Raw genomic sequence first — 11,963 nt, 5'->3', positions numbered from 1 at the left:
GCAGGGTGTGGATGGGTTGGTTGGTGTCACTGCTGACATCCCAGGCGGTTTATGTTCATTTTGCATGTGAGCAAGGCCCTGAACTGTGTAATTCCTTGTGGGGTTTGGTTTCCTGGCCCCTGTATGGAGCCAGAGGGAGCTGAGGATGCCAGGAGAGACTCGCCTGCATTTGCACTGCACTTCAACTCGGGCAGGGGTGGGGGATAGAGGGAGCCCATCTTTAAAAAAAGAAAAAAAATAGTTAAACAAAACCCCAAACCAAACCCACCACAATCGAAGTATAAATGCATCTGAGAAGCAATTATAATATAGACATATATCTATTTTGTTATGTTACTAAAGGACCATACTTTGAGTTGTCTGTAAGTAGACGTGGCTGTCTGAACTTTGTGGATTGTAACACTCGATACTACTGAGCTCCTGTACATACCCGTGGCGACGGCAGAAGGAATTATTTTCTGTTTTAGCATGGTAATTTGTGTCTTGTATGTCCGAATATAAACTAAAATAAAGATTGCTAAGTTATCGGAAACCACTGTTGTAAAATAAATGTTTTCAATGCAGAAATGCCCATCCGGTTTTTCTTTCTTAATTTGCACAAGAGGGAGGGGCTGTGGGACAGGGTGGGGCTGGCTGGGAAGTGGGAGGTGGGAAAGGTCACCCATTCCTGGGATGGGCACTGGGTGCAGGGTCTGTGGGGCAGGAGCTGTAGCCACTGCCCTGTTCCCCTCCTGCACCCACCGTGGGCTCTGGGCTGGTTTTGAGCCTGAAAGTCCAAAGATCTTCGTGTGATGCTGGACCCTGGCAGATATTTGGGGTGCAAATGCAGGTTAGAATTGTTGGTGGGGTGGGAATTGTGTGCAGGGCTGAGGGAGGCAACAGGAGCTGTCTCTGCAGTAAAAATACCCTTTTCTGGAGAAACTCAGGTTACTGACACTGGGTTTGCTCCTTCTGTTGCTGATGGAGAGAACAAAGATGAGTGGAAGATGTACTGAAGGAGCTCTGAGACTGATCCAAGCCAAGGTGGGGAACAAGGCAGCACAAATCTGTCTTGTCCCCAGGCCCGTGATGACTGTGGGGCTGTCCCTGCTGCAGGTGCCACCAGCAGCTGTTCTGACCCTGGGATTGTTCATTTTGGAAAGGTGAGTTCTGCATTTGGTGGACGCGAGCATAACATTGGGTTTTAACTTGAGGTTGTCAGGTTGGACAGGGCTTTAAGCAGCCTGATCTAGAGGGAGGTGTTCCTGCCCGTGGCCCATGTTGCTCTGACAACACCAAAAGCTGCTGGGACCGAGGAGCCCCTCCAGAGAGGCAGGAGTGGCGTTCAGGGTCAGGCCAGGTTGGGTTCAAAGCTGAGACCAAGCTGTTTAACTCGGGCTCATGCTCCTCCCCACTTCCCTGCACTCCTGTCTTATCACAGTCTGATCTTTACCGTGATTTCTGTCCCAACCCCACAAGTCTCTGCTCCCTCACTGTCCCCTCTGTGATGTCCCCAGGGTGCCGGAGGTCCTGTCCAGCCCTGTGCCCGCCCCAGTCAGTCACCCAAGGCTGGGATGGCCGAGCTGGCCTGGGGGAAGGATACTGACCCCTTCCCTGCTCTGCAGAGTGCAGGGCCCTGGGACAATTTTCCTCCTTCCACCACGACTGTCAGTGCCTGGGAGCCTTCCCAAACCCAGCTCAGCCCCGTCAAGCCTGGCAGAGGACTGTGCCCAGCTTGGGGTGGGAATGGCTGCTCTGAGCTCAGGGCTGTGCTTGCAGGAGGGGGATTGAGCTGAGGGGGGCTCAGTGCTCCAGGGAGGACACAGCCTGGGGAGGGAGGGAGGGAGGGGGCCTCTGAGGGGGCTGCAATGCTCTTGCTGCCAATGTCTTACACAGATGCTCACCTTCCTCCAAGAACCGCCAAGCTCAGGTGCCACTAAACCTTGTCCCAAACCCCCTGCTGTGACACAAAAAGGTGCAGACTTGCTATGAATTTGGGGAGCAGCAGCTTTTGGAGCCATTCACAGGGACACTGGAGAAGCCCTGTCTGGGTCTCAGGATGCAGCTTCCAGCTGGGGTTGCACTACCTGCATCATTCAGAGCTCTTTATGGAAATGTTTTTTTCGCCCAAGGAAGCATCTGGGATTGCTCTGGTGTTTTTGGGTAGACCTGGTTCGGGTCCACAGGTTTATGACAGCAGGAGAGCATAAGAACAGCAGCAGGGCAGGTACGACTGTGACTTTAATGCACAACAGTGACACGAGGGACGCAGTGACAGCAACACTGCCAGGCAAGGTGGGGACTCCCGGGGCACGGCTGCAGCCCACAGCATCCCCCCCGTTCTCCGCTCCGCCGTGGTGTCTCGTTACGGGGTCGGTCTCCTTCATTCCCCCACCTCCAGCGACCCTCCCTCATTTCCCTATACTCTGCAGCAAGAGCTTATTGCTGAGCGCCTTCTGGGCCAGTCTCTCCTCCCGGGACATTTCCAGGAACTCGCGCAGGAGGTGGAAGGTGAGATCCAGCGAGTTGGGTTTTCCGTCTCGCCTCTTGCCGGTTTGCAGCGCCCGCCGGGCTCGGGGGGCCGGGGCGAGCTCTGCCCCGTGGAACAGGCACAGTCTTTGGGGCAGGGCATCGGTGCCGGGGACCGGGGCTCTCGGGGCTCCCATCCAGGGCTCCCAGGTGAGTTGGGGGGCCAGGGTCAGCCTGCGGGACGGAGCCCGGGGCCATTGCAGCGGGGAGCAGGTCTCCGAGGGCAGGAAGAGCAGGACGAGGACGGAGGCAGCCGAGATCATCCTGACCCGCATCGCAGCCACTCCGGGGCCAGAAGCCTGCAAGAGCAGCCCCCCCCCACCCCGGACCCCCACATCCCCCCGCTGCGGTCAGGGGTCACTCGAGGGGCTTCACCCCGTTGGGGACCCCCTCCCCAGGGATGAAATCCCCCGGGGCAGTATCCCCACCCCCGCCGATGGGAATCCCACCCTCCCTGTCCCTGGGACAGGACCCTTCTGGGGACGGGACCCCCCACCCGAGGAGGCGACACCCTTTCCCCCGGGATGGGGCTCCCCCAAGCATGAGACCCCCTCGGCAGACGGGACGGGACCCTCCAGGACATGGGACCGGTCGAGAGGGGACAACCCCCATCCCGGGACAGGACCCTCCTCCCCCCGGGACCAGACGCCCCCGGGCTCGGGATCCCCCTCTTTGTGCCGGCGGCCGTCCCGGTCCCCGTGCGCGTCTCACCGCTCTCGGGCGCTCCGTCGGCTCCGCGCCTCCCGCAGGACGCGCCGCTCCGGCCCCGCGCTTTATAGGGGCGGGAGCCACGTGATGGGAGCGGGGCCGGGATCTGTCCGCGGTGCTGAACGGGGGGAGAGCGGGGGGACACGGCCGGCAGGGGACGGGCTGGGGGGACAGCCTGGGGGGACATGGGAGGGGGAGAGTCTGGCGGGGGGGGTTCATGGGCATGTGGGTCGGGGGGTACGTGGGGTGAGGAGGGGGAGTGCTTTGGGGGCTGTGAGGTGTGCGGGGTGTGTGTGCAAGCGGGCACAAACGTGTTCAGGGGCGTTTCTCGGTGTGTTGGAGAGGTGAGGGGGAGCTGGGGCTGTGAGGTGAGTGTGAGTTCATGAGTGTGCACGACAGACCCTCTGTGTGTGAAGGGGTGCCTGGGGGTGCGGCAGGACCCGCCAGCCAAGCCCACACTCCCCCATTGCTCCGGGTGCTGTTCCTGGGCACCCCCATGGAGCCCCCCGATTCTCTCGGGGCCAGGTGTGCCCATGGCAGAGGGGCACACCGGGCACACACCCGTGTGCGGGCTCGGCCCTGAGCTCTGCAGCGTTTCACATCACAGGGAAAGTTTTCCCGACGGCTCCTTCGGCAGCTGTTTGGTGAAGGCAGCCCCTGCTGCCTCCCGGCTCCTCCCGGTGATCCCTCTGCTGCGATCACACCGATGAAAACTTCACTGCAGAAGCAAAATGCGCTTCTGGAACACAATTTGACATAAAGGCATGTTCTTCTCCCGGCCTGATCCTGGCACAGACACACGCCTGGAGATGCATCCTGGGATCCACAAGAGCCAGGCTAGGGATTCATTTCCCTTTCCCCGCTTCCTTGCTGGAGCCTCCACTGCCTGTCCCTCAGAGCTCAGCAATTGCTTCCTTCACCTTGCAGAAGCACTGTGGTCTCTAAAATGAAAATTCCCTCCTGAGGAACAAACGTAAGAGAAGGGGAAAAAGCAAACCAGCCCACATTAGGTACAACTTGGATGAATGGCAAGAACCCCTCCCATCCTCCTCCATGGCAAGAGGCACATGGAAAACAAGGGCTCTGCAGAGCTCTGAGGGCCACAGGAAAGGGCTCAAGAGGTTTGTGGGGGTGGCAAGCCAGGGGGGCCCTCACCACCCCAGCTGCAGAATAACTCCCAGCAGCAGCACAGCAAGCACTGGGTGGGCAGGAAGGGGGAGCAGCTGCCTCCTGCTGGCTTTGTGAGCTTTTCACGTCCTTTTCTTCGCTGAATCATGGAGATCCTCTCTCATTTCCAGTGCTCCACCTGAGGCTGCTTTTCTCCCTGTGCCCCATGCCTGACCCTGCGCTGTCCCCTGCCCCAATACCAGTGCTGAGCCTGGCCCTGCTGCACTGCCAGGAGTGCTGCCTGCAGCTCCCAGGGCATCCCCACACCTGCTGGGGGCTCAGGGCAAATGAGACCCCAAAATCCCATGGGGAGATGAAAGCAGCTCCAGCAGAGACTGGATCTCAGCGTGGGGAATGGAGCTGCCTCCCCTGTGCTGCCTGGCTGGTCATGGGGGCTCCCAGCATGGTTTTAAATCTTCTTGAAGTCGTGTTAGGACTTGGCGGGTCCAGGGGTCCAGCTCAGCAATTTTGGCTCCTCCCCTGCACATGGGGCTGGGCTGTCTCTGGAAAACTCTTCCTAGCGCATCTGCAGGGGATGCTCTACAGAAACAGCGCTTGGAGGAGGCAGGGGCTGCGGTAGGGAGAGATGCAGCAGGAGGGGCTGTGCCCAGAGCATCCCTCAGGGGGCTTTGGGGCCGCCTTGTCTCAGAGGAGTGAGCCCGTGGCTCTGGGCAGGGATTTCCGCTCCTGCACCGCCACGGGCAGGGCCAGGAGCAGGCGCAGAGAGAGGCAGCTCAGCTCACCCCCTGTCCCCGTGGCCTGCTCTGTGGCTGGTCATGTTTTACACCATTTACCTTTAGGATTGATCATTTAATTGTAGGAAAGACAGTGATTCTGACAAGTGTATCTTGGACTTGTGTTTTATTTAGGAGGCTCAACTTGAACAATTAAAAATACCCTTTTTTTTCTTTCCTGCTCACTTCATAAATTACTGACAAATCCAGCGCTGATGGGCCCTGCGCACTGCCTGGGGATTCATTACCGTCACTTTTAGGGCTGTCACTCTCTCCCCCTCCAGTCAGGAATGTGAGGAGCGAAGTGTTAATGATGCTTTCAGGGATGCCAAAGTCACCCCTGGGCTGCGCTCGCTGCACACGGAGGCACCGATCCGGGAGGGAGCCGGAGAGGTTCCTAATTAGGTGCTTTTGATGCTCGGAGCCTCCTGTCACATGAGCAGCAGCTCACACGCGGCCGTGGCAGCTCCAGCACTGAGGTGTGGCCGAGCTTCCAGCAGCTTCTCCCGAGGGACAGGCGGGATTTGCCGGCCGCTTTCCTCCCTTTGCTCCCTGGGGGCTCACACCCGCTTTGGTCCTTGCCCAGCCTCACAAACAGCCAGGGCGCAGATGAAGCTCTGGTGTCTCCCTGCTGTGTTTCTCCATGAGCTGGGCGCAGGTGGCAGCCGTGGCGCTGGTGGGGGTCGGTGCTGCCCGTCCTGCTCTGGAGGAGGCATCTCATGGGCTGACGAACCTGAGATTGACCCTGATGTTTCACCATTCTCAGGTTAGACAGTCCTCGAGGTGCCCCTCGCTGGGGCAGCTGCCGGACCCCCTGCCTTGTGCCTTGTGCCTCACACCGTGTCCTTGCCCAGGTCTCCCAACCTCTGAAGAATTTGGAGACAACAAAGAAGCAGCCCCTTGGCCCTGTTTTTATGGTGGGGTTGTCTGTGGGACCCACCCAAACATCCTCACATTGCCCTGTGTGCTCCCAGGGAATCAGGGAACGACAGAACAATTTGGGATGGAAAAGCCCTCTAAGATCACCAAGCCCAACCGTTCCCTCAGCATGGCCAGAACCATCACTAAACCATGTCCCCAAGTGCCACATCCACACTTTAAAATCCCTTCAGGGATGGTGACCCCACTAGTGCCCTGTGCAGCCTGCTCCAGTGCTGGGCAATTCTTGGGGTGAAGAAGTTTTCTCTAATATCCAACATAAACCCTTCCCAGGTGCAGTTTGAGGCTGTTTTCTCTCATCCTGTCACTTGTTACCTGGGAGAAGAGACCACCCCATCTGGCTACACCCTCCTTTCAGGGAGTTCAAGGAAAAAATGAATGTTAAAAGCTTATCAATCAAAATGAATGAACTTAGTACAAAACTGAAAGGAAAGCTTTTCCCACTGACAAGCTCCGTGCAAGAAGTGAGCGAGCCTGGGAAGCTGTCACAAAAATCACAGTGAAAGGAATCTGTAACCTGTTTTCAGCTCCTTTCTGGATTTCTTACTTTGGGTCCAAACACCCTCCCACTTCTATGGTGGGGACTGAGCCAGATGCAGCTCTGAGTACTCCACATACAACCAAGAGTATTCAACAGAGGGACTCTGGATTTCCTTCAGAGAAAAAATCTTTCTGACAGGAGCAAGGGAATTGTGGAACCGCTGCCCATTTTTACCTTCTCTGATACCTCCACTGGAAATCTGAGCAGCTTTGGGGGATTTTAAGGTTGGTACTATGGGCTTGCAAAGATGAAAAAGAAGAGGTAAAAGTCAATTAGAATTAATTTTTTCCGAGCAAGGTGAAGTTTTAGTAAGTTTCATACAGAGAATAAAGTATGGCAGAATCCTCTCAACTGGCCCCAAGAAGAGTGGAAAATACTTCTAAAAATAGTCAGGAATCATTTGCAGAAGGAATAAAAAGGGTGCAGGGCAGTGCCTGCCTTACCTGTGAACCGAGGACCAGGTCCCCTGCACTGCTGGCAGCCCTGGCCCCTCTGGCCTGCTCTCCTCCCCCTGCCACCCCCATGCTGTCTTTTATAGCCTTTCTTGTCCCCCGGCTGAGCTGAGCTGGGCCACAGCAAGCTACCGCGCTCTCTGCTGGCTTCCTGTTTGCTCATCGAGCGCCTGCGGTAAAATTTCCATTACACGCTGGACAGGCAGGGTGGCAGAGAGAAGTGAGGCAAGAAATGGAACCCCAGCACGTATCGATGTTTCAGTGGTTCTCTCAAATCTTTTGAAAATGAGAAAGTGCTGTTAGATGGAGGCAGAAGTGAAAAGGGGTGTCCTGGCTGTGTGGGAACAGAAGGCCGTCCTGCAGTCTCGGTCCAGCTGCTCTGGTTTCCCCCTCCCTGTCCCCGAGGTGATAGGGAAGTCCTGCTCCTCAGTTCAGCAAGAAGATCCTCCTTCCCACCCACCACCCCAAAAAAGTGTTTCCCAAATGCTGCCTCACTGAATGGAGGCACAGGACAAAGCTCTGTCCTGCTCTGACCAGAGGTTGTGGGGCTGTCGCCATCCCCCTTCACTCTGTCTCAGCCAGCAGATGCTCCAGCGATGAATAACCCAGAGAGGAAAGATCTGGATGAGAGCAATTTATTACAATCTTTCATTTATCCCCAGGATGCAGAAGAACCATTTTGGCTGTAAAACAGAGGAGGGCAAAGGGAAAGGAGGAAAACTGCCTGCCATGAAAATATGGAACCTGTCAAAGTATCCACGCCCATCTGGAACAGTGTCTCTTGGTCTGGAGTGGAAAGACCCCACGGCTGGAACGAGATGAACTTTAAAGTCCCTTCCAGCTCCTTGTGGGAGTCTATTATTCAGCAAACATAAACTGAAAATTCACTGCCATGGGCAGGGACACCTTCCACTATCCCAAGTTGCTCCAAGCCCCACCCAACCTGGCCGTGAACACTTCCAGGGATGGGGCAGCCACAGCTTCTCTGGGCAGCCTGTGCCAGGGCCTTGCCACTGTGATAAGGAAGGATTTCTTCCCAATGTCCAATCTAACCCTCCCCTCTGTCAGTTTGGAGCCATTCTCACTTGGTCCTGTCATCTTGTGCCCTTGTTCAAAGGCACTGAGGTCAAATAAAGCCTTTTAAATATCTTTGATGTTTCTGGATGCCTCTGTGAGTGAGTTTGGCCAAGGATCACTCTAAGCAGCAGATGGCTTAGATAAGTTTGATTTAGGGTGCTGCTGAAAAAGTTTCCAGAGGCACCAGGCAGACACTTTCATGTGTGACCTGTCGGATATATCGGCTGATCACTGTGCACAACACTGCTCACTCAACAGCTTCAAAATGCCCCATTTTTTACCACTGTTTCAATATCGACTTCTGAAAACCGCCTCTGCTAACGGAGCAGAGTGTTTGAAGCCAGCCCTGACAAATCTCCTCGTTTATAATACACGGAAATTCAGCATTTTTTAACAATTGGCCAAGACTGTGCCCTGCAGAGCCATGGGCTGGACATACCAGGTTTTGAAGGTCTGGAGAGCTGTGACACACTGCTCACCCAGACCAGGTCTGGGAGGTGACCTTCACGGCACAACCCACTCCTGCAATGAATTGCCAAGTTCTCAGATGAGTGCTGGGGCCAGCATGCAGGTTTCAGCCCACAAGATCTGTTTCTGTACAAATAAGAATCAAGCCGATAACGAGCTCAAAAGGTAATTGAATTTGTCTTCTGACCCATTGTTCCCCTGGCTCCTTTCCAGCCCCGAGAAGCCCACAAGGGGGGCAGCCCCCAGCACTGGAGCCCCGCATGCCATTACCTCAGGCAAGGAGAGATTTCATCTATTTCAGAGAAAACCGAGCCCATCTGCTGCAGAAAGAGAAAACACAACCAGAAAGTCCTCGTCTCAGGTGTTCCTGCTCGAAATGACTGTGGTTGCTCTTTGATGGTCAAGCAGACATTGTTCTCCTTTTTTCTGTTGGCTTTTTTTTTCCTGTTGGCTTTTTCTTTCTGTTGGCTTTTTTTTTTTTTTTTTTTAACCGCTCGGATCTATTTTTAGCGATGAGGGGATGGCACTCAAGAGGCTCTGCCATGGGTCACCTCAGTGTGGGTTTGGGTCACTCTGGATGCCAGGCAGGAGGGGAAGCACAGCTGCTCCTGGTGGTCCTGCCATGGGCAGTGGGACCCCGAAGATGGTGGGGGGCTGTAGGTGCTGCTGAGAGCAGGGGTCCCACACTGGGGGTTTGGGATTGTGATGATGGCAGGTGGATGAAATGGGGCTCCTGCCATAGGAGGTGGAACCCAGCGATAGCAGGATGCTGCAGCTGAGCCCACGGGCACCTCGTGATAGCAATAAATCTAATACTTTTTTTTTTGTCTGATTTAATGAGACACCTGGAACTGTGGTTTGCAATGAGAAAAAAGGGTTTTTTTTCTTTTTCAGTCCTTTTTTCCAGTGTCTCCATGTTATGGAGGAGGCATTAGGGAGTGTCGCCTTGTGCCACACGCTCCTGGCTGGGCTGTCCAACAGCAGGTAGGGGCTGGACCAGCACCCATTCTAGTCAGAGTCTGTGCAGGGCTGGGCTCAGCCATGCTCAAAGTTCCCCACTTTTGCCCTTTTTACAGCTTGAAACATGGCGTGACCCTGGTGGGGCGGTTTGCGCTGGTGCACAAACCTGCTGCATCCGCCACGCTGCCATGATAAAGCCTCATGGCCACGCTGCTCAGAAAGCCTTAGACCAATAGTTTGGCAAGAACAGAGTGGTTTTTGCTGTGTTCCACCACCCCAGCCTGTGGCCAGCGTGGCCTCAGAGCCTGTGGCTGGGGGGGCAGTGAGGCACAGGCAGAGGGGAGGGAGGGAGGGAGCCGCCTGCCGCCCACGCAGTGTTTCCGACGTGGTAGCTACCAACAGTTTGTCACAAACAAACCAAATTCTGTCTTGTAGCCCTGAATCTAAATTAGGTCTGATAGCGCTGGTGATGGTGGTGGGAGGGAGAGGAAGGTGGCGGGCTCACAGGGAGCGTGAGGGATCCAAGATGGCGGCGTGGCGTGAGGGCAATAGCGGCAGCGGGGGCTGAACTCACCAGAAATGGTGTTTGAGGATGGATCAGCCATGACTGCCTCAAGTAGGTGCAGTGTGGGAGCAGAGAGGATGGCTCCATATATCCCAGTGGCAGGAGAAGCCCATGGGATGGGAAGGAAGGTGATGGCTCCATGTTTGCCACTGGCAAGAGCAGTTGACCAGTGGGAGCCGCTGGCATAGGCGTAGGGCTGGTTTGCTGAAGCAAAATAATCACAGAAGCACAGAATATGCTGAATTAACCCATAGAATATGCTGAAGGGACCCATCAGGATCATTGAGTCCAACTCCTGGCCATGCACAGGACACAAAGTCACACCATATGCCCAAGAGCCTTATCCGAACCCTTCTCGAATTCAGACAGACTGGGTTGTGCAGATCTGAATAAAAACCTGGCTCTATTGGGGAAAGCATGGATCTGAGGCAAAAGAGGGATCTGCTAAGGAAAAATGGTGACACCACCACTGCTCTGGGCTGCCTGTTCCAATGTCTGGGCATCCTTTCAGTGAAGAAATTTTCCTTAATATGCATTCTAAACCTCCCCGGCACAATTGTTTCCTCCTGTCCTGTCGCATGTTACCTGAAGGCAGACACCAACAATGCTGGGGGAAAGGAGGTGCTTTGCCCCCCAGAGTAAGTGACACGTGGATATCCCGTCCCTCGAAGCATTCAAGGCCAGCTTGGATGGGGCTGGGAGCAACTTGGTCTAGTGAAGGTGTCCCTGTCCATACCATGGACCCAGTGACCCACTGCTGCTGACCTGCTGCTCCAGCTGAAGCCCCCCCATGCCTGCCTGTCCTCTCGTGTTTGTGCTCATGAGCTCTCCTTCCACCCACACAGGGAACTATTTTTAGCAGACACTAATCAAGTGTCAGTGTTGGCTCTGAGTGCGGCTTTCAGTGGAGGGCTCCTTCTTTCACCAAGTGCTAGCAGGAACTTGGGTGTGTTTTCTTTTAAATCTGGTTGAGAATTTGCACAATGTGCTGCAGAGCAGTGATGGTTATTTCGGGCTCGTCACACCCAAGCCCACACTGAGTGATCACCAGGTGACTCCATTTTGGTGAGGGCTTGGCAGAGCATCCCCCTCCCAATCCCGCGCTGCCAGCAGCACCTGCTTGCCTTGCCTGACCCCTCAGGAGCCAGCTCCAGGCCAGGGATGCCCAGACAAGAGGTAGCTTTGCTCCTCTTTGGATGTTTGTCTCCTGCACAAAGGTGTTGGGTTGGAACTTTGAATCCTGCAGGAAAGGAAAACTCTCCATGTTCAGCCCTGGAGGTCACAGCCTCCTCTGGCTGAGCCCCCCTCATGTGGGGCCAGCTCTCCTTCCACTGAGGTCACCCTGCTCTGTGACAGGTCACATCCTGTTTGCTGTGCCCTGGGTCAGACACAGGACCTGCTCCTCACCATGGCTCGAGCAGCTCTGATTGAGTAAGAGCTGCGGTTGGGGTGAGCTCTGTTTCACTTTGGCTGCTGAACTCACAACAGGCACTTGGTGCTTCTCATGATCTGAGTGAACCTCATAGAATCACCTAAGTTAGAAGCGACCCACAAGGATCACTGAGTCCAACTCCTGGCCCTGCACAGGACACCCCAACAATCCCATCATGTGCCTGAGATTGTTGTCCAAATGCTCCTTGAGCTCTGGCAGCCTTGGGACTGTGACCACTGCCCTGGGGATCTTGCTTTAGTGATCAACCACCCTCTGGGGGGAAGAACGTTTTCCTAATATTCAACCTAAAACATCCCATGACACACCTCCAGACGTTCCCTCAGGTCCTGTCCCTGGTCATACGCAGAGATCAGTGACTGCCCCTCCACCTCCCTCAGGAGGAAGCTGCAGA

General features: G+C 55.3%; 1 protein-coding gene across 1 annotated transcript; it reads right to left on the bottom strand.

The window, feature by feature from the left end:
- Positions 1-2,321: 2,321 nt before the first annotated feature.
- LOC128936144 (uncharacterized) lies at positions 2,322-7,121 on the bottom strand. The gene is given in 5 exon segments (XM_054274889.1): positions 2,322-2,807; positions 3,220-3,272; positions 3,275-3,391; positions 5,682-5,850; positions 7,041-7,121. Coding segments are annotated over 5 exon segments (837 nt in total). The 3' UTR covers positions 2,322-2,390.
- Positions 7,122-11,963: the final 4,842 nt, after the last annotated feature.

The sequence above is a fragment of the Melozone crissalis genome, unplaced genomic scaffold (genome assembly GCF_028551555.1).
Source record: "Melozone crissalis strain CALT ecotype California unplaced genomic scaffold, PUWL_Pcris_2 ptg000017l_1, whole genome shotgun sequence".
In the NCBI taxonomy this organism is placed as follows: Eukaryota; Metazoa; Chordata; class Aves; order Passeriformes; family Passerellidae; genus Melozone; species Melozone crissalis.
The sequence above is the reverse complement of the archived record's forward strand: the minus strand, read 5'-3'. Positions and strand labels throughout refer to the sequence as shown.